The sequence below is a fragment of the Parasteatoda tepidariorum genome, chromosome 9, assembly GCF_982258835.1.
Source record: "Parasteatoda tepidariorum strain Cologne lab strain chromosome 9, Ptep-v5.0, whole genome shotgun sequence".
Classification (NCBI taxonomy): Eukaryota; Metazoa; Arthropoda; class Arachnida; order Araneae; family Theridiidae; genus Parasteatoda; species Parasteatoda tepidariorum.
The window spans coordinates 54,012,628-54,035,398 of record NC_141763.1 but is presented as its reverse complement, the minus strand read 5'-3'; the positions used below and the strand labels follow the sequence as shown (position 1 = coordinate 54,035,398).

Sequence of the window (22,771 nt, the reverse complement as noted above, 5' to 3'; positions counted from 1 at the left end):
AAAAGCAAAAACCACCTATCATTCTCAGAAGCTAGACGCCAGTTCAAGCCCATACAACACACCTCGACCTACGCGTCTATATCTAAATCCGAGCACGTAACGACAGTGGAAAATATAAAGTCCATAGTCAAGAGCGTAGTGTCCGAAGTAGTTACTACTTTCGATGCCAAATTGCAAGCACTCTCCCAACGGCAGGACATTCTATTTGAAAAGCTATTTACAGTCATTGATAAATTAACTTCCCGATTAGACAATTCAATCGAACCTCACTCCTCCAGAAAGAAATTCCGCTCTCTAGAGCAAGACAACCAAGCCTCCCTTCTGACATCTATCGAACCAGTTCCTATACCTCCAACTAAACCTACAAAAGATCAAGTATCCCAAAACAGGACATCTTCTCTTATCCCCACTTTGGAACAATCGCAACAAAGCACTTCAAGCCCGACCTCATCCCAAACCTTCACAGATACCACAACTAAGAGCTCTCTCAAAAATACACCACAAGCCAGATCAAATACTTCCATCAGTGACACAGTGAAGTTGGACAAACGTCACACTAGAAATCTTAAGCGACAATAATCTCCCAAATTTTTCTCTGCCGTTTATAATTCAAATGATACAAGTGTCTTTTTGTTATCTCTCTGCCTTTTTTCTCTCCATTAATTTCATGTTCCAGATAGTTTCTTGGAACGCCAGAAGCCTTGCAAATAAACGGCAATGGTTACGAACATCTTATTTTAACCACGCAGAATGTTTATGCGTCCAAGAGACCTTTTTAAAGCAATCAGATGCATTCAACTTACCACCATTCTCTATTTATCGCCAGGATCGTAATGGACAACGAGGCGGTGGTCTCATCACTGCAGTTAACAACCGGTATCCCTCCAGACTAATACAACCTCCTCCTTCCCCCTCCATAGAACATGAATGCATTATAGTAGAGACTGGTGTAGGACCACACCTACTAACTATTATTAACATCTACTCCCCCCCAGGAATTTTGGATCTACATTGGATCGAACTAATTGTCCGCCAATTAAAACCACCATATCTGATAGTAGGCGATCTCAATGTACGCCATTGGGCCTTGGGCAGCTCCAGTGACTCACCAGGGTCTGCTCAATTCCTCGACTATGTAATATCAGAAAACCTTTGCATGCTCAATCTATCGACCCCAACCCGTTATGACCAGCACCATAGACCATCGCTGCTTGACGTGGCTCTTGTATCTCCAGACTTATATCTACTCTGCACCCATGAGGTCCATGCGGACAGCTTCGATAGTGACCACGTGCCCATAAAAGCGTCCATCAGCCTGGGCCCCGGCCATGATCTGAATTACTTTCGTCCTCGAATTCTTTGGAGCACCTTTTATACTCAAGTCAACGCTACCTTAAAAAAATAGTGGTAGTAACACAATCTCAGAATTCACTTCGACTTGCACTAACACACTACAGGAAAATCGCAGGTGGCAAAAATTTCCGAAGGATAAATACCCCCCATGGTGGTCCTCCTACCTCTCTCACCTACTTGGAAGAAAAAGACAAGCATGGAGGCGGGCCAAACGCTCCGGTGACACGGCCCTATGGATCAAATTTAAGAGAATTGCTGCTCACCTCCTACTCACGATTAAAAAGGAATAAAAAAAAATACTGGTCTCAACTTTGTTGCTCCTTAGGCTCCTCCCCAAACATCTTTAGGTTACTTAAAAATCTTCAACGCACGCAATCTCATGTGTCCGACTCTCATCTTTTCCTATTGCGGGGAAATCAGCACATCTTTGACGTAAATCAACAGGCAGACCTTTTTGGTCAGTTTTACGCCAGAGAACCAATAGTTATGTGCATTCCGTACGATTTCAGCGAATCAGACTCATACTCAGCTCTTTCAGAGCCTTTCCAACTCGTGGAACTCCAAACAGCAATATCCTTAGCCAAATCAACTACACCAGGTCCGGACGGAATCTCAGCCCGTATGTTAAAGGGGCTCGATGACGAATCCCTTAACACTCTGCTGTCCTTATTCAACAAATCTTGGTCCTCCGGATCGCTTCCGGTGGAGTGCAAAACCTCCACGGTGCTCCCTTTCGCCAAACCCGGAAAATCTCGCCTCAAAACCTCTTCCTACAGGCCTATATCTTTAACCAGCATCCTCTGCAAAACTATGGAAAGAATAATTCTCAAACGCTTGGTTGCGCACCTCGAACACCAAAACTCTCTCCACCCGTATCTACACGGATTTCTTCCTCGTCGTGGATGCGACAGTCTCCTTTCGACTCTAGATCATCATATTCGCTTTGCAAAAGCGAACCACTTCTTTACAGTCGGAATCTCCCTGGATATCGTCCAGGCCTATGATAACGTCTGGGCAGATGGCCTTGCATACAAACTACTACAACATAACATCAGGGGATCTCCTCATAAGTGGATATGTGACTTCGTCACGGATAGATCCTTTCGAGTGCGCTGGAGGCATACATACTCAAGGGCTTTTAGCAGCAGCAAAGGCGTTCCACGAGGTTCAGTGCTATCGCCTCTCCTCTTCATCTTATATATAAATGACATCTTTGATATCCTTCCAGACGGCGTCAATTGCTTTATCTACGCAGACGATATATTCCTCCTAATCTATTCCCCGAATCTGCCGTCTCTAACCCGCAAACTTCAGCTATCCCTTCTACGTCTACAAAAGTGGTTAACAGAATGGCACCTTTCTGCAGACATTGGGAAATGTCGAGCAATAGATTTCTCCTATAGAGCCATCGAATCCCTTCCCACCCTGCACTTCCAGGGAGAAACCATCATATGGACGCCTCATATCCGCATTCTAGGGGTTTACTTTTCATCGAACCTCAGCTACCGCCATCATTTTCAGGAAAAAAGAATCTCCACACTAAAAAAGCTTAACATACTAAAATGTATATCAAGAAACTCCTGGGGCACACGCTCCTTCCATTTACTCCGAATTGTCCAGTCATACATTACGCCTACGCTCGATTTCGGCTGTCACCTGCACTCCCTCGCCAGCAAAAGTGAACGCAAGATATTTGACACGGTGTACCATGCCGCATTGCGGATAGCTACGGGCCTTCCGAAGTGGACTCCACTACCGCTACTTTACCAGGAGGCAGGCTGTACGAATCTCCAAGAACGGCATAACATGATCTCCACGCGGTTTTATATCAGACAAATCTATTATCAGTCACTAAGTGCAATAACGTACCAGAATCTGCACATTCCGAATACCTACAGAAAATCAGCTCTCCCCTTACAAGCAAAAATCCGGCTAAATAATCACGGCATAACCATTAATCATATGATTAAAATGCACCATCGAACTCCGAAAATACCCTCAAAAGTTCATATACATCTCACAAATCTCCCTTATCAAAACAAGAATCTACCACCGAACTTAATACCTACTATATTCTGGGACTTCGTCCACAATAATTGGCCACACCACACTCTGATTTATACAGATGCCTCCCGAATACCAGACAAGGCAGGAGTGGCAATATACAACTCCCGCTCCGGGTCAGCCATGTCCGGATCCGTTCCACCCATTTGCTCGGTCTTCACAGCAGAGGGAATAGCTATATTATTAGCACTTCAAAAATGCCCTACAAGCTCCCGAATTATAATTTTTATAGACTCACTCTCTGTCCTGACAGCACTAAAGTCTGCTACAGACTCTCCGCAAGGAATCATACACCAAATCATTGTCTCGATGGAAGCGCTCCCATCCTCATGCCAGTCTGTAGACATAGCATGGGTTCCTGGGCACTCCGGGATACTCGGCAATGAAATCGCTGACGCGCTGGCAAAAAGCAGCGCTCTCCAGACCGAGAATTTACGATAGATTTACCATTGAAGATACTTATCAATCAATTAAACGAATCCACCAACTATCCAGGCAATCAGCATTTAAGCATAGCAAATACTATACTGATTTTCTTCATTTGAGCCAAAATAAAAACGAACTTCTACCCCTCTCCAGCAGGCACCAAGATGTTACGTTCTCCAGAATCCGCACTAGATCCTATCCAACTAAAGCAAAGTTATTCCGTTTTGGTCTAGCTCCAGACAACAGATGCAACTGCGGCTCCATCTCCGATATCGATCACACTATTCTAGAATGCCCTCTCTTTGATCAACAGCGCACCTCCCTAAAAATACAGCTTGGACCTGGAGCATTGTCGTTCTCATACCTTATGAAAACAACTGATAAACACAAGCTACAATATCTTATACACTACCTAAAATCTATCCGCATACTATAACCATACACCTATCCCCACCACCTTGGATATAAGCGAGCTATAAGCTGGAAATTGCAAAAAGCTCCAAAACAGATCGTCGATCATCATCATCATCATCAAGACGTAAGAATCATCATTTGAAAAAAAGAATCTTTCTAAAACGCTTATTGCCTTGTCAGCAGTATAAAAATTTCGAAATTTAAATCTAGCGACACTAACGTATGATGGTGCACAACTTGCAACTGGATCAAACAGTAATAAACAAGTAAAAAGATGCAAATCGGAACTGCCAGGAAAGCAAGTTCTTTATAAATCTAACAACCATTTTACCTCTTTAAAACAATACATCTATAAATAACTAAAAAAAATTTTTACTTCAAACTCACCAGAATCACTTAATATCATTATAATCTTATGAAATACGGTAATTACATACTTTACTATATATATAAAACAGCAGCGACGGCTCAACTGTTAAGGCACCAAGTTGCAATTGTGAGGAACTGGGGGTCATTCCCTAATGGTGGCTTGAAGGCTATCCAACTTCAGATCTATGGGTACCAGCTTGTCGGGAAGTAAAGCCATGCAAATTAGGCTGATCAGACCAGAAATCAAGCACGTGATGATTGACTCCTAGCATAACGGGATGATTTTTTGTTTGTCCTTGCAGGATGGAGCTCTTAACTTTAGGAATGAAATAAACTTGGTTTCAGAGACGTCAGAAGATTGCTCTCAGGCGTTTTTCTCAGTCTTCGAGTCAATCGCAGGTGAGTCTAGGGCAATCACAGAGAGTGTATATGCTCCTTTTAATGATTGCCCTGAGACAATTTAACTTTACCTACTTTCGACAAATTGGTGAAGAATGTTGCTTCACCAATAGTTATAAATAATTTTACGTAGTTGCTCATACATGACTACGTAATTATCTCTGCTCAACATTGGCCATTATCTCCACCTTAAACCCCACGAACGCTGCTGACAGAATATATTTACAATTTTAGAATTTGGAAATAAAATGGCTCACACTCAGGGCCGGATTAACCTATAGGCACACTAGGCACGTGCCTAGAGCCTACGAAATTCAGGGGCCTACGATAAACTTGGGAGAAAAAAAAAAATTTGACAAAAATAGTTCAGCTTTAAAAACAACAAGTGTATTTTGCACAAAATTATGAAGATACAAATAAAAATATAATATTTTGCGGTAATAAATTATTTTGCGGAATCTTATGATCTGATATATTACTTTTTGCGATTTTTGGATTCAACGAAAACTTGTATTATGCTGTCCAATTCCAAACTACGCAAAATGTCGGATTGAATAGACATAAGTGCGAGCGATGCCAAACGATCTTGATTCATTGTTTAAAGCAAATAATTTTTTATCAATTTTAATCTGGAGAAAGATCTTTCTCCTTCTGCATTTGATCCAAGAATCGACAAATATATTCTTAATGCAATGTGAACGTTAGGAAAAGTATTCACAAGTTTATCTTTAATTTGAGCCTTCAGCATTTCTTGTGGAGATTTATGTTTATACAAATTTGAAAATAGTGAAAATTCATCTACAAAGTTTTCCTCTAAATCGGATGAGTAAATTTTCATCACATTTTGCGCTTTTAGTTTAATCTCAGATTCTGACAAATTTTTGTGAACAAGAAGACCGAAATTATCGTACAAATCACTGTAAGCTTTATGCCTTTTAGTCATTTCTGAAATTAATACATCTAAAATGGCGTAATACGTTTCCATACGAAGAAAATTTTAGCATATATTTTGAAAAGAGGGGAGGAGTGGGGGAAGGAGGGGAGGGCCCATAAACGGCTGTGCCTAGGGCCTACGAAAGGTATAATCCGGCTCTGCTCACACTAGAACACCGAAGTCAAGCATCATCACTGACTGGACTGTGGTCAGTCAGCATGTGACAGAACACTTTTGATCAGCCTAGGTTGGGACCGAGGGTACTCGGTATCGGTCCTAGTTACACTGTTCTACCGAAAAGTGCTCGTCATCGAGCGCAGGTCACCGGGGTACCATAGCAGGGAAACCATCTTTATGCAGAAGATCAAATTTGTGATTTCATGTCTTCGGATCATCCTCAGGAGGGTTAACTCAAGAACCCATTTTCTTAGGAAGATCGTCCTCAAGAGCCCATTGTGCAGTTCTAGTGCAACGTAAATAAATGCCTGGATATAAAATGTTTCTTTTTTTCATAACAAAAATTTATTTAAAAGTATTTCGATGCATCGTATTTATTTAATTCTACCTCTTAGACGCGTCCCGCAGTTTACTGGTCGTAAAGACGAGGTTCCCAGTAGAACACGGAAGTCAAGCATCAGTGGTTGCGGTAAGCAAGTGGGTGGGTGACTACTTAGATCAGCCTATGTAGGGATCGAGGGTGCATGGCATCGGTCCTCGTTAAACTGTTCTACAGTAAAGTGATCGACTTCAGCGCTGGTCGTTGGGCTACCAAAGAAGGGCAGCCATCCCTCTCCACGAAATCAAAATGTCGATGGCGTGTCATCGTCAGAGATGTTTCTCAGACCGTCACCTATAGCCTATTGTGCAGCTCTAGGTCGACGTAAAAAAGTAAGTACCCACCTAAATCTTGGACGAACTGCTTGCGCTGGAGCGAATCACATCGTTGCGTTGTATGCAATGTGAATGATCTCTTAGTGTTCCCTACAGACTTTATTTTTTTATTGGCGATCGCTTCTCCCTTCCCTCTCCTCCTCTTTTCAGTTGGATAGTAATGTTCTACGATATTTTCTCTTCTCTCAATATTTTTCCTTTTTATTTAATAAAAATATTTTTTTACATTTCTGTGATGCTTTTCTTAAGAACTATGTTTAATGTAGCTTTCAGTTCCATATAGTTTTACAGATTAAAATATTTTAATCAATATGAAAATCAAGAGAGAAACTAACGTACTTCCTTCCTCTATGACTCTTTACACGCTAATGGGGAAAGCATGTGAAGTGTTGCCATAGGTTGAGAGTTCTGCCTTACGCCACCTGCAGTCAGATCTCCATAGATCCTTTTTTGGACAGAAAGAAAAAGCCAAAGTGCATGAAGAAATGCGTAGCCGGAAGCGAAACCTATAATTATATCTCATTTCCTTTTCCATTTCTTTGCAATTTGTTTGTTTATTTTTAAGAGGTGTTTTACGACGATGGCCGTCACTGATATTGAAGATGCTGTTACAGACGAAGAGAAGGTATCTTATTAATATTTCTTATTTACGCATGAGTTAGATTATCATATTTAACTGCATTTGAAGTTCTATAAAATTTCATAAAAGTGTAAGCTAGCTTCAATAATTTTCTTGTTCGTTACGTTTCATTGAACTTGTTGTAAGTTCACCCTTTCTTCACGTTTATAGATCCAAGATTAGCATTATTTGAAATTAGAATTTAAGCTTATTGTCATAATATGACTTTTTTTTTTAAACTTGGTGATGATTTAATACGAGAATAAATTCTATAATATTAATTGCATAACTATATTCAATTTACTCACTGCGCATTTCAAACAGTAAATTTCGTTTATTGAATAAAAATATTGCGTTTAAGTAGCTATTGAAAGATTTTTTAATTTGATATTCGGTTTTAATGCATTACCATACCTCATGACGTTTTTTTTTATTTTTTAAGTTTTATTAACGTTGAGGACATATGAATTTTGGAAAATGTGGATCTATTTTTTCATTGAGATATCAAACCAAACTTCAGTAAACCAATTTGACCTTAAATCAGGGGAAATTTCCGTATCGGGATCTGCAACATAATAATAGCTAAGTCTTGGCATCTACTGAAAGAAACTAAATATCTGCCCAGAAAAGTTCCAGCTTGAAGGGTATGATTCCTAGACAAGTGCAAGACTAGACATCCAATTTGCAAGTTAAAATAGATTTTGGCTTTAGTAGTTGATGCAACAGATCCTGATATAAAATATCCCTTGACTGTTACATTCAGTTTACGAAATTTGTTATTAAACTTTTATAGTTATTTAAACCATTTTGTATTATTTTAAACCATCAAGAGATAAAGTCTAAGTTACCAGGTGCAAGTTAATTCAAAAAAAAAAATTGTAATTTTTTTTTTTCGGTAACATTTTTTTAAAAAATAACGCAATAAGTAAATAAAATAGTTAAATTTAATTGTCTTACCTAAATGGAAAAGTTCTAACTTTAAGTTGATTTGTTAAAGACTATATCAATATAGCTTTTGATGAATTTTTAACTATTGAATAATTTAAACTTGTCTTTGTAGATTCGCATTGCATCAGATTTCATTTTGCATTCACCTCCTGGAGAATTCAATGAAGTTTTTAATGGTAAAAATGCTACTACAGTTATTTCCTGTTTATGTTTTAGATTTTCATGTTTACATTTCATTTTCATGTTATACCACTGATAATAAAAATGAAATTTTTATAGTAAATAAAAATTTTAAAATCTAATTTTTATACCATTGCATCATGGTTAAGGAGATGCTTTCAATGATTTAGTTTTAGGGTGAAATTAAAAAAATAAATAATAATTATTTCAGAAAAACCTGAACATCTTAAACAAACATGCATCTCATTTTTATAATATAAATTTAATGCAAACTTAAACAAAAAACATAATTGTTTGTTTAAAACAGTTCTGTCATTCATAGCCGGTAAATTTTTTACTCATAATTATATCAGTTGGGTTTGTTTTTATTAATGCTAAATTTTATTAATCAATCCGGTTTTCATGACGCCCACACAAGTGGTATTTCCACACCACAAGAATGGCACTGAGTAAAATTTAAATAATCTCTTGCGAAAAATCATGTACCTTTAATAATATTTTTATATCAATGGAGATAACCCCTAAGAATGACCAACCTCCATTGGCAAACATTTTACTGTGGAACAGGGAGTGGTCACTCCCAAAATGTTTTTTTTTTTTTCCTTTAAAATTTGTGTTTGAACTGTAGTTTTTCCATTTAATTTTTAATGGGAATGCAAGAGGGACAAGGGCAAAAGGTTGTGTACTCTTTTAATAGATTATTTATGCATTGCATGAATTATCTCAATTATTAGTTACCTCAGTCTAATTGGCTATTTGTATTATTTGCATAATGTAAGACTGACTTTCATAATTCTTTAAAAAAAATTTGTTTTACTAATCGTAATTTTTTTTTTTTAATTTTAGATGTCAGAGTGCTAATAAATGATGATTATTTGTTGAAAGAAGGTGCTTCTGGGTATGTATTTAAAAAAACCTAATTAATTCCAATAATTTGTCTTGATATTCTTCTGTTCTGTGTAACCTCTGTTATTTTTAAAAGAAATCTGATTAATTGTATCTGCTTTTATTTATTTAATGAATATTTTATTTGATTTATTTATTTTATTCATTTATTTTTATTTTATTCACTTTTATTTATTTTTTGATGTTAAATATAATATTAGCATTCAGTGTTGTAAGATTATAAATTGAGAATTAAGATTTAATTAACTTGATTTAAGATTATTCTGTATGAAAAAATACAAATTTATGTTGTGCACTGTAAGGAATTTAGAGACAATCACAAAGGATGTTTCTTTTACTTTGTTTTAAAGCGAAACAAATGTTTTAAAATAATTTCTGAGTATCGAAATTTCTGATAAATCATACTTTAAAATTTTCATATTTCAAGATCAATTGAATCAATTCTATTCTAAGTTTGAATTTTATCAATTAAAATTACATGGTTAAAAACCTTGTAAATATTTATGTACATTGTTATTCAAAAATTATTTTTGGCTATTATTAGGTTAAATAAAAAAAATTAATAATTATAGTCTATATTGAATTATTTTTGTATAAATAGGTTTTATAATAGTTCTCAAACACATTAAGATTTTCTTAAATATTTTCAGAAATATGACAAAATATAAAGTTTCTTCCACACAAACAGGCTTATATTTTAGAAATTGCTCCCTACCTATGTATTTAAGGTCAAAATTCAAAATCCATCAAAAAAAAGAGAGTGTATGGTTTGTCAGAGAAATTATATTTCTGTGTCAGATTTCACAACTTCAAACCATCCTCTGCTCAAGACTATATTTTCCAAAAAAGTAGCATATTTAAGGATATTCCCTTAAACCATTAAAAGTGCCTGTAACTTTGTAACACTCTAATAACTAGATCAAAAATTATTAAAATGTTCAATTTTTTTTATTTTTCATTCTGTACATTCAATATATATCTCAATTTATCAATGTATCTATATGCATAAACCTATTTTTGTTTTATTTAGTGCCTTTGCTCAATATAATAAGGACCAGCTGACTCCTGCGAGAATTGATGGATCCAATTTCCTTGTGAGTTTACTTTAAAAATAGTTATTTAATTTACATGTAATGTTAAACACTTTACAATGAAGTATTCTAATTATGTTTCTAGCATGATGAAATTTCTTAACTTATTGTCACTATGTGATTTTTTTAAAATTATAACATTTATTATAGCATGTTTAGTGAAAAAGGAAAATGAAAATTTGGATTGAATAAAACATGGTTTAAAAGAATCCCCCAAAAATGTGTTAATAAAATCTTGCCTGAAATAAAAAAAAAACCTTTAATTTTGCTTTAAAATACTAAATTTTAAATTATTGGGGGGAAAATTATTAGTTTTACTACAAAATTCTTTATATGCCATTTATTCACATAAAGTTTATTAAAAAAGTTAATAGCTTTAAATTATATTTTTGTATTAATTTATTTCCAGTAAATGTATTCTTTTTTCATAGTTGTTTTTACAGACAATACTTAAATAATTGTTATTCTTTTTTAAGGAAATTTAACTAGATTAATTAAAAAAAAACTCTTATTTAAATCATGTTAAAAAATTTCATAAAGATCAATTTATGAAGAAAAAAGTAATTTATTTTTCAAATTTAAAACTTATTTGAAAAATTTCGCAAATTTTAAAAAAAAATCAACTTTAATTTCTGATTTACATTACACTTGCTATTAAAGCACTTAAAACGCAAAAATTAACTGAATCACTGTTTGCAATGTCAATTAATGCATTTTCTGTTATTTTTCAGTTTTAAATATGAAATTAATTCTGCCAAAAACTATGCATTTTAAAAATAGAAAAGTGCAAAAATTTTATTATAACAATTATTCATGTATACTGTTAATTACTACATATTTACCTATGTCACTTAATTGCACCATTTTTATTTTCTGAGATTTTCTCTATGTGATTAAATTATAATATTTTTCATAGGCATTAATTACTGACTTCAACGATTTGGGTAATGGGAGGTTTTATGATCCTCGATCAGGTCAATCATTCAGGTATGATCATTTACGTAAGGAAGCCACTGAGTTTAAAGAGCATGAACCTGATCAAAAAACTGAAACCTGGAGAAGAGCTTTAGAAGAAGCATGCACTTTATATACACAAGATTACTATAGAAATGGAACTTGTTCTGTTTTTAGTAGTACTGAGGACCAAAACATAGTTTTAACAGCTTGCATTGAAGATCACCAATTTGAACCCAAAAATTTTTGGTAATTAATTTCTTTCCTAAAACTTCTCTCACTTTTTTTTTATTAATTTTTTTTTTCCTTCATGTATGTGAAACTTAATTGGAGTACTGCCAGTTAGTTTCAAACATGTTTAAAATATAAGACGAAAAACATGTTTTCATTTTATTTTATTTTTTTTACAAAAAAAAACATTGTAAAAACAGCAGTTAAACTGAAAACACAAACTGCTTTCAAAAGACATAGTTGCTTTACCCATATTTATAAAATTCCACAAATTAATGAAGAAATATCTTGAAAATCTAGTTTATCTTATGTACAATAACAGATGCAATCCATAGTATTGAAAAGCAGCATTTGCTGCTATATCTACAAAAATTAAATATTCTTCTGAAGAGCTTGAAAAACTAAAGTAGGCTGACATTTCAACATTATCCTAGTGGTTAAGGCTATTAAAAGATGTTGCTTGTCAATTTTAGACAATTATATATGTGTTTGTTATTCTGTGTTATGCATCTGAATATTCTACTGTAAAATAATAAAAAGATTCTCAATATTTGTTTGTTTTTTTACAGTAAAATAAGAAATCTTTTGAGTATTGCTTAGGCAGCAAAACTTGAAACAGCAGAGATGTTTTTAAAAAAATTTATTTTCTCAAAACAAATTTCCTTCAAAGAAATTGTTTTGCTGACTCAAAATGATAAATATAACAAGCATGAACAATTTCGGGGTTTAAAAGAAAAAAACCTTTTTTTCAACTATGAATTTTTAGGTCAGGACTATTACATTTCATTGACTTTTTTCTTGTTAATTTTGTGGTTATGAATATTGTTTTGCGTTTTTCATCCATTTTTTTAAGTTTATCTATAAACATATTCTCTCCTACTACTACAGAATTTCCATAGTTTCTTAAGATACTTTCCTTAGTGGTAGCAAAAAGGATGTATTATTATTTTAAAAAATTTGAATTTACCTACAAAAATATTAATAATTTAAATGCATAAATAAAAATTCAAATTGACTGGTAAACTTATTCTTAAATTCTTATTAAAGCCTTATAGAAATTTCATTTGTTTTAAATAAAATAACATTAAAATACTACCACTGGAAAAAATATTTTTTGAGAATCTCAAATGTTGAAGGATATGTATACTTATTATATTTTCTTAGGCAGTCAAACTTCAAATATCCAAATCTGTTTCAATATGATACCCGCAAGTATCGCCGAGTTAACCAAGTGCGCCAAGTATCAATTCTCATAAGTGACATGTTATATATGCTTACACAAAGATTTCAATTTCTTTCAGTATATATTTCTTACTGAACACAAAGACACAGAGCCATGTGGAAAATAAACAAACTAATTATGCATCAAAATTGCCAAATACACAAAACAAAAATATATTGTGGTTAAAATTAAATATGTAAACAAATAATAAATCTAAGTTAAGTAAGATATGTAAACAAGAGAGAATTATATTTCAACAAATTCGGTGAGCGATCTGGTGTTTATATAATTAATTTCTCATTATTTAACATTCTAACTTATGTGGAGAAACTTACTTCAACTTTACACGTCATTCTGCTTAAAAATTCACTGACGTCACATGTGTGGGTATCTGTGATCGTCTTCTTCTTGAAGTGCAAGTACCCAATTGAATAACTTAGTTAACTAAGTCTTTTTGTTTGTTAACTTTGATAGCTAATTGTCTATTTATATTGTAGGAATGGTAGATGGCGTAGTATTTGGTCTCTAACATTTTCTCCTGGATCAACATCTGCAGAAATTCAAGGCATAATAAAAGTTCAGGTAAATTGTATAATTGTAATTTTAATGTGCTTTTTTTTCTCTTTGTTATATTGACATCCAATGAATTCCCCTTTTTAAGTAACATATTAAAGGTAATAAAGCAATTTTAAAAACTGAAAATTCTTGTTTTAAGTGAAGTTGAGTTTTATAAAAAATGTAAAAGTTATGATGATGTAATTGACTCTAAAGTTTTGACTAATAAAATTGATTTCCTTTATTTAATATCAAGATTAATTTTTGTTCCTTTCATCTACTGATGTATTTGCTATAAGCGCTTACTATTGCTGATCTATTTGAATTTTTGTAGCCATTACTGCTGTGGTCTTAATTATATATTCTTATAAAAATTATTTATTTTAGGTGCATTATTATGAAGACGGCAATGTTCAACTTGTAAGCAGCAAAGAAGTTAAGGAAACTATAAATATAACAGTAATTGAATTTTTGACATTTCTTATTTATTTGTACTTTTTTTTTTTTTTTTTACTGCATAAGTTGCTTGATTTCTTGGCATTTTGACCAAAACTGGCAGAATATCTGAACTATAACCTATGCAACTTTTTAAAATCAAATCTGCAAGAACCAAATCATTACAATATCAAAACATGCTAAAACCATCCTTTTTTAAAATCATCGCCATTTTGTAATATCAAATTTATAAGGATATGCTTAGAGACAAAAAAGAAAATTCTGATTTTTCTTGTCTGAAAAGTTAGAATTATCTTTGTTATCAAGTTTTGAAAGCATAAGAATAACAAATCTCATTTCATAGGAGGTATGAACAGAATGTCATGTGCAAAATGTCAGAAATGGATTACACTTCATAGGAAAATTTAAGGATGAGAATTAGAAAAATTATGAAACAAGGAGTGTAAAAATAATCAAAATAAAAACTGTTTATATATCAAGAAAAGTTAGAGAAGGTCTTTCATCATTCACTGTCAATCATTTTAAAGCCCAATAATGTACATCTGTCTTCAATAAAAGTCAGAAAAAAGTTTGATATTTTAAATTAACTTTAAAGCAAAGAAAAGATATATTGAAATTTACAAAAACTCTCAAAAATTTTAAAGCTATGTTGAGCGTTTAATTTTAAACTTAGCTATTCAAATATTTTAAAGCCCTGCTATAAACTGAAACGTTTAACTCATGTTTATATAAAATGACAAATGTAGTCAGTAAAAATAAAATATAAATGTAATAATCAATTTAGCTTTAAGTCTGTTTGTAAAATTTAACTTTGTAACATTAGTTACCGCCTTATAAAATCAAATATTCTCGGATCAGATGTAAATTTATAGGCAGTGGGTGCTGTACTTTTTTTTTCTGAAAAATTTTGTTAGTTTTGAAATTTAGGAAAGTTGATCTTTTCATCAGTTATCTCTTTTCTCACTTAAGGAAGATTTGCATTAGTTTTGAATATTTTAAATGTTGGATAAATTAAATTGCCTACCTACTGAAATGAGCATAAGTTGAATTGTGCAGTATTTCGATTTAATTTACTTTTTTTGCATTTTAGACTGAACAGCAAACAGCTAATGAATTCATTCAAGTTGTTGAAGAAGCTGAAAGTGAATATCAGGTTCGTATTTTCTGTTTTAAGACGTTCAATGTGAACTCCAAGCAAAATAACGTGAATATGGCACAAACGTCTCTTCTGTACTTTTATTTGTGTTTTATTCATGTGTTTTTTGCCATTTTTCTTGTTTTACATCTATTATCATCAAACTTCATATTTTTTCAACAAAAGATCAGGCATACTTTGTGCTTTGTTGACTAAAGCAAAAAACAGTGTGAATAAAGCACAAATGAAAGTATATAAATGGACATACTATGCTTTCCGCTCTGTCAACATGAACCTTTCTTAGTGTTTGAAGCGCTAAAAAAAACATTTAAATAAAAAAGAATCTCTTTTTTTTTTAATAATAATAAAGTAGAAAACCAATGAATGATTTCTTTTCAAACACTGAGAAAGGTTCTTGTTTATAGAACTGAAACTGAAGTATATTCATGTATGTATGTTCATTTGTGCTTTATTTATTTATTATTATTTTTTTGTGCTTTAGTCATCACAGTTTTGATGCCTGTAATTAGTCTTCAAAAATATAATTGCTCCTATATCATTGAAGTGATGTGAGTTATTGTTAAAATTTTGCAAAATTATCTGCAGTTGCACTTTGCCAAACAAAACTGTTTTTCCCAAATTTCAGCATATTCTAGTTTCCAAAACTTTCACTTCTCATTATCCATTTTTATTATACTTCTTACACAAATCCTGTTAAGCATTTTACAATATGATAAGGACAACTGTTAACTTAAACCGAATCTTTTTGCGCTGTGGTGTTCACCTATATGGTTACAATTTTAAAGGGATCGGCAATTGAGCTTAACAAAGCAGAGGTTTAATGTGTGACGTCAATATCAATCTATCTATTAATATCAATTAATCATATATCAATTATCTTATAATATCAATTAATCATATATCAATTATCTTATAATATCAATTAGTATCTGCTACCAGTTTTTAATTAATAAGAACTGTTTTAAGGTACATAAGTGACCTTTCTTATTTTTTGTTTAATACTCATTTTTTCCCCTTGATTAAGGACTCTTTCTCTATATTTTAACAAAAATAAGCAAATTTAAAGTACACAAAATTTTTCTTTTCAGAATTTTTTTTCCCGCAATAAAGGAAACATAATTTTTTTTCTTTCTTGTGTGTTTGTAAATATTGTTAATATCCTCTTCATACTTTGTCAACCAAAATAGGCAAACCTTCAGCCCTTCATCTTTAGATGCTTACCTAAATTTACGCTAAAAATATGCTACTTGTGAACCTTCTGAGACTTATTACCGCTTTTTTCCCCCTATAATAATACTTTTAAAAAAATATTTAATAACATGTAAGATAGTTTTATGAATAATATTTTAATCTGTACAAAATTTAAGAGCAAAATTAGTCTGGCAAATATTAAAAATGTAAGAAATTTGCTCCTGGGAGATTAAGAATAGTATTGTAGAAAAGTGTCTTAAATTCATTTTTCTAAATGAATGGAATTTTATTGTTTTTATTATTATTTAAGAGTGATCAAAGATGTTTGAATTGTAAGGTATACAACTATGTAAAACTAAATAATTTAAACTACACAATTCAAAATTTGGGTTACACTGATTTAATAATTTTGGGAGAAAAGGAAATTTACAAATACAGTAGAGCACCGATTATCCGAACCCTTATTATCCGAACGTCCAATTATCCGAACTATGTCTGAATTAATTTTTTTTTTTTAAAGTTTAGAATAATTTTTGACTTATCAACAATTTTTCAAAATTTCTGAGCCAGTAGATCTTCCGGTTGAAGAGATGTCAGGTTATGCAGCAGAAGAAATGGAAGGCTGGTGTCGATATACTGAAAACGTCCTAGAATTTTAAATGATGATGAAATTGTTTGCTGAAATTTTGAAAGAAAATCGGAACTCCACAGACGAATAGGAACAAATAGATGATCAAGTTCAAGATAGTGAACCTTCTCATATAGAAGCATTAGATATTGCAATGAATTGGCTAGAACGTCAAAATGATGTTCAGTTGATTTATTTAAAAAGAATAAGGTATATCGCTGCTCAAAAAAGAGCATCTTTGAAACAAAAGTTTTTGCTGGATTTCTTTTTCAATGGAAAATATAAAAAAATGTGGTAAAATCAGCAATTGACAAAAAAAAAAATTATAAATAGCTGAAGTATGATTAAAAAAATTCAAAATTAAATAAAAATATTTAAAAATTGATTTTTTTTTTTTAAACAGAGCAATTTTCGATATTACTGCCAGTCCTAAACCTGGAAAAAGTGTGAAGGGAAGTTGCTGCATAAGTAATAATCATTTAAACTAGATTTTAAACAACTTTCCAATTATCCGAACTTTTCATTATCCGAACCACGTTCGGTCCCGAGCAGTTCGGATAATCGGCGCTCTACTGTATTTAAAGTATTTCAAAACTATTTCATCAATTTTGTTTAAATGATAAATTAGTGCATTAAAAATAGCTATATTATTTTAAATGTTGGTGGTGTAATAATTTTATCTAATATTACTAAAATGGTTTTCAGTTTTCAATATTATTATGCTTCTATTATTCTTTATTTATAGATGGCGATTTCAGAGAACTATCAATGCATGTCTGATACAACATTCAAAGCATTGAGACGTTTACTTCCAGTTACAAGGACCAAAATTGATTGGCAGAAAATTCTGACTTATAAAAAACTGGGCTCTGAATTAAAACGTTAATAATTGCTGTTTATTAAATTGTGACAAAATAATCACATTGTTAAAGAACATGCCTAATTTTTTTTATTTATATTAAGTTCACAGCATGATTCTTTGTTGTTTTATCAAATCACTGTTCACTTGCTTTACAGTACATAGGAAATTGTTTTATTCCATAAATAGATAAATTTATAGTGCTTCATTTGTACTTTTTTTAATATTGTGTTAATATTCTTTTTAGCTCTTTCTCTAATTTTCTTATTCACTAGAATCACTTTGATTTTGATGAATTATTGTGAATAATATAAGTTAGTTTAACTGTTTTGAAACATGAATCAAATCGTTTAAATGTGCAAATAAAAATATTTTTTGTTTCGTATGTTCCTATTGTTATTCTGAGCTTGACAATTGTAAATCACCTAAAAAACAAAATACCCTTTGTAACTTTTGATCACAAGCCTACATGTATTGTATAGTGTGGTTACCCTCTCTGTAAACAGGAAAAATTCTCAAAAAATTTAAATACCGCTAGGAAACCTTAAATTCTCATTGAGATTCTCAATTAACTCTGAAAATTCTTGGAGTATTAATAGTACAGTTGACTCTTTATATAATGACTTTTGGGGTACACACACAAAAATGCCTTAAATATTTACTCATAGCTAATAAAAAAAAATACTTTACAAATCAATGATTTACATCAATAAGAATTTCGTAACTAACAGAAAAATTGGTAACAAAACAACTTTTTTTTTCTATATTAGCATATATGCGTAAAAACACACTTTAAAATAATACTTATTAGGTGAAAATTACATTTAAAATAATTTGCTGCTTTAAAGCTGCCATTTCTGTTAAGTAAGATACGTCAAGAAAACTGTGAAGACCACATTTTAACTCTAAAACAAACCATAAATCAGTGCTTTACATCAATAAGAATTCGGTAATTAATAGAAAAATTGGTAACAACACAACTTTTTTTTCTATATTAACATATATGCATAAAAACACACTTTAAAATAATACCTTTTATATGAAAATAGCATTTAAAAAAATTTGCTGGTTTAGAGCTGCCATTTCTGTTAAGTAACATATGTCAAGATAACTGTGAGGACCACATTTTAACTCTAAAACAAACCACAAATCAGTGCTTTACATGAATAAGAATTGGGTAATTAACGCAAAAATTGGTAAATATATAACTTTTTTTTCTATCTTATACATAAAAACACACTTTTAAATAATACTTTTTAAGTGAAAAGTGCATTTAAAATATTGTGCTGGTTTAGAGCAGAAATTTTTCTTAAATATGAAGACCACGTTTTAACTAAAACAAACCACAAAAGGGTACTGACTTTTGACGAAATGAGTGAATGCAATTTGCGAACTAAAAAAGTATGACTGAAAAGTAACGTATAATCTTTGAAAATAACGCTATACAGATTATAAATAACCTTAAATTGTAACCACATAAGAATTTAGGGATCATGTCTGTGTTCTTTTCTATGTATTTTGTTGTAACAGTAGTAGTGGTTTCAATAATTTCTTTTTAACTTTTTCTAAATTGAATGACTAAATGCCTGTCGCTGTATTGGAATTAACGGTTTAATGTGGCCGATCGAATGGACATGAAAATAACATCTATGCATAGGCCATTATAACAGAAGGTTCGTATTAACGAGTGTATACTGTATAATAATCATACACATCTTTGTGCATTTCATTCTAAATCTCATTAAAGTATCACAACTGAACTTCAAATAAACAAGAAAACATCACCACCTGTAACCATATCTACAAAGTTTTATAGCCTTATTGCAGAGCTGTAATTGGGTCAAAAAATTTTTTACTTTGTTCTGCAACGCACCAACTGATTTTTGCCACTGCAACACTGGTGTCATTGTGGCTCATACTAAGTCAGAACGTAACTATTTTTAGCACTTTATACGACCTTTTTTTCTAGCAATATTATGTTTAAATATTTTGGGGATTGAGATTGGTTTATAAAAAGAAACTCAACTCATTCCCTAAAAACAGAACTTCTGTGCTTTTAAATAACCAAATTTATAAATTCTGTTTTCTTGACTAAACTTGGTGAGAAGTCATCAAATAAACTAACGCACATTGCTAGGGGAAAAAATGGCTGCCCGATGTTGGCCTCTCTTCTTAACCCCATGCTTTTACTGTTATCCACATTTTTTTTAAAACAAAGCCCTTCCTTGGTATTTTTTAGTGTTTTGAAGAGTTATCTTCTTATTGCCATCCAAATCATGGGTTGGAAAATAGCTTCCAACGGCATTACAAAGGGTTAAGGTAAGATAAATAGCAAATCAAACGGGGCTTTAAATTGTGTGTGCTGCAAAACAAAAAGAGTTCCTGGGATATTTCGGAGTCTTCGGATCCATATTAATCGTATTAAACTACGTTTGCAGCCTGAACCAGTGCCGGATTACCTATTGGGCCATGACCTGGGGCCCCCAATGATTAGGAAAATAAATTTTAAAAAATTAGGAAAAACAATGATTTAAAAAAAATCAATTTCAAATATATATTAATAAAATATTATAATTTTTTTACATATTTATTTATTACTTATTTTAGTTATTATTTATAAGTATTATTATAGTTTATGTATTATAATATTTATCAATGTTTTCTAAGTTCAAATTTGTCCTTTTGATTTGCGCGCAAAAAAATTGAAAGTAGTACTATAGCGAGCTGATACTTGTTTAAACAAGAAGCAAAGAATTAAATATTATTGACATTATTGAGACGCTTTAAATCAGGGGTGTCAAACTCGCAGGCCGCATGCGGCCCGAGATGAACATTTTTGCGGCCCAGTCAATATATCCGACGCAAAGTAAAAATAAAATAGAAATGTTAATTAGAAAGGAAACTAGCATATTAAATTATAATATACTTTATTTATAAACTATACGGCATTTTAATTATACGCGCGAAAATGTAAAATTCTAATTTTCTTGCGGCACTTGCCGTTCCAAGGATACTGCATCGTATCAAAAATACGCAGAAAAAATTTCAAATCTTAGAACAGAATTTGAAAAACAAGGTTTAAAAATTTTAATACTTTGGAAGACAAATTTTGTTTGTTTTCTTCGATTTTCTCAATAAATATAGACTCAGTACCCAGTAATATGTAAATGGAAGTGATTGAGATTCAGTGCGACTCAAATTTGAAGACAAAATTCATTGAAGTGAGTGTGCCTGAATTTTACAAATATTTACCTGCTAGTTTTGAAAATACTCGAAAATTCTCATATGAAATTATTTCTATGTTTGATGTACTTATCAGTGCGAGCAATTATTTTCTGTTATGAATGGAAATAAATCTCCTTTCCGAAACCGTATTAATAACGCTCACGTTGGGTCAACTTTGAAAGTAGTCTCGACAAATAAAATTTCTCCTGAAATAGGAAAGATAGTAGCAGGAAGAGATGTCAAATATCAAACAATAATTTTACTTTATATATGTTTATTACAATATACTATTCAAAAAAAAAAAAAATTTGTTTCTATGAACACTGATTTTTTTTTTTTTTTTTTTTTGCGGCCCACCTAAAGTTAAGCATTGCTTATTTGGCCGTAGTTAGCTTTTGAGTTTGACACCCCTGCTTTAAATGAATAAGAAGTTATTTAGTGCCTCAACTGAAGTGTCTCATATTTTTAATGTTTTATAATTATTTAGTGTCCGTAATTCTATTTTATCAATAAATAATTGCAAAATATTTTACTAAAAGGTAAGTGTTTTTGTTTTATTGTTTTATATACTCTAGAAAAAACTCATACAACTGGTCACTTTCAATCAAATTTTATATATTGACATTGTCACTGTTTAAGAGGTCCGGGATATTATTTATTTTAATTTTAAGTATGCTTTCCTAAATGAAAAGATACATAAATATTTTATATTTGAATAAATAAAAAATATACGAGAAAAAAATTTAATCTAAGGGCCCCAAAAATTTGAATGGCCTAGGGCCCCGCGTACGCTTAATCCACCCCTGGCCTGAACCCATTTTCAACAAATTCATATTGATTTCGTCACGAATTACAAAATGAGATTCTGAATTAATAGTGCAAAAGCTTCGTGAAACTCTATTTTTTTTAATGATAAATGCCCTTTATTTAATTTTGTTTTAGCAGTCGTATTACGAAGTCAACTTATAGGCATATTAACAAACAAACCGTTTTGAGTTCGATTCATTTTCTGGATTGAATACTTCAACCAGAAAAATTTGAATACTACGAACTTCTGGTTTGAATAAAATTTGCAAAGTATTAAAAAAGTATACCCACAACTATTTATCTAAGCTTGATGAAGCTTTCATAAATTCCTTGGTGGGCAAAAGATAAACGCATTTGAAAAAAAATGCCCTACGCATGCGTTATATAAAATCACAACATGTTTGCATGCATAGATCTGTATTATAAATGACTCAGATGTAACTCATAAGCAATCACATGTTCATAAGTTACATTTTAATGATTTTTTTTTTCATTTAAATATTGACCTAAATTTTTTCTTTATTAATTTTGAAATTATTTTTTAAATGTCTAATCTTAAGTATTCATTAATGTTTAAAGAAAGTAAAAACATCCAGCAAAAGAAACTTATATACATTAGTGGATATACACTTGAAGTTTGCAAAACTGAATGGACAGAAAGCTATCAACACGTACGATAAGCAAAAAAAAAAAAAAAAAAAAAGGTATCACCCTGAATAACTTTTGAGAGGGTCACCTCAAATATGCTAAGTACGATATTTTAAGTGCAGACGATATTTTAAGTTACGAAATCAGGCACAAAAACATACTTTCTCTTCTGAATAAACATGCCTTTTTTACAAGGGATTCGGATTTCTAACTCCCAAAATATGGTCCCAATATTTTGTGCAGGA

The 22,771-nt window shown here is 31.8% G+C and overlaps 1 protein-coding gene across 1 annotated transcript; it reads left to right on the top strand.

The window, feature by feature from the left end:
* The first annotated feature begins 7,220 nt into the window (after positions 1–7,220).
* On the top strand, positions 7,221–18,231 carry LOC107444388 (F-actin-capping protein subunit alpha). Its single transcript, XM_087151847.1, has 9 exons — positions 7,221–7,475; positions 8,530–8,593; positions 9,444–9,495; positions 10,534–10,597; positions 11,511–11,797; positions 13,499–13,583; positions 13,944–14,015; positions 15,103–15,165; positions 17,733–18,231. The coding sequence occupies exons 1-9, from the start codon at positions 7,431–7,433 to the stop codon at positions 17,871–17,873; spliced, it is 873 nt and encodes a 290-aa protein (XP_087007973.1). The 5' UTR covers positions 7,221–7,430; the 3' UTR covers positions 17,874–18,231.
* Positions 18,232–22,771: the final 4,540 nt, after the last annotated feature.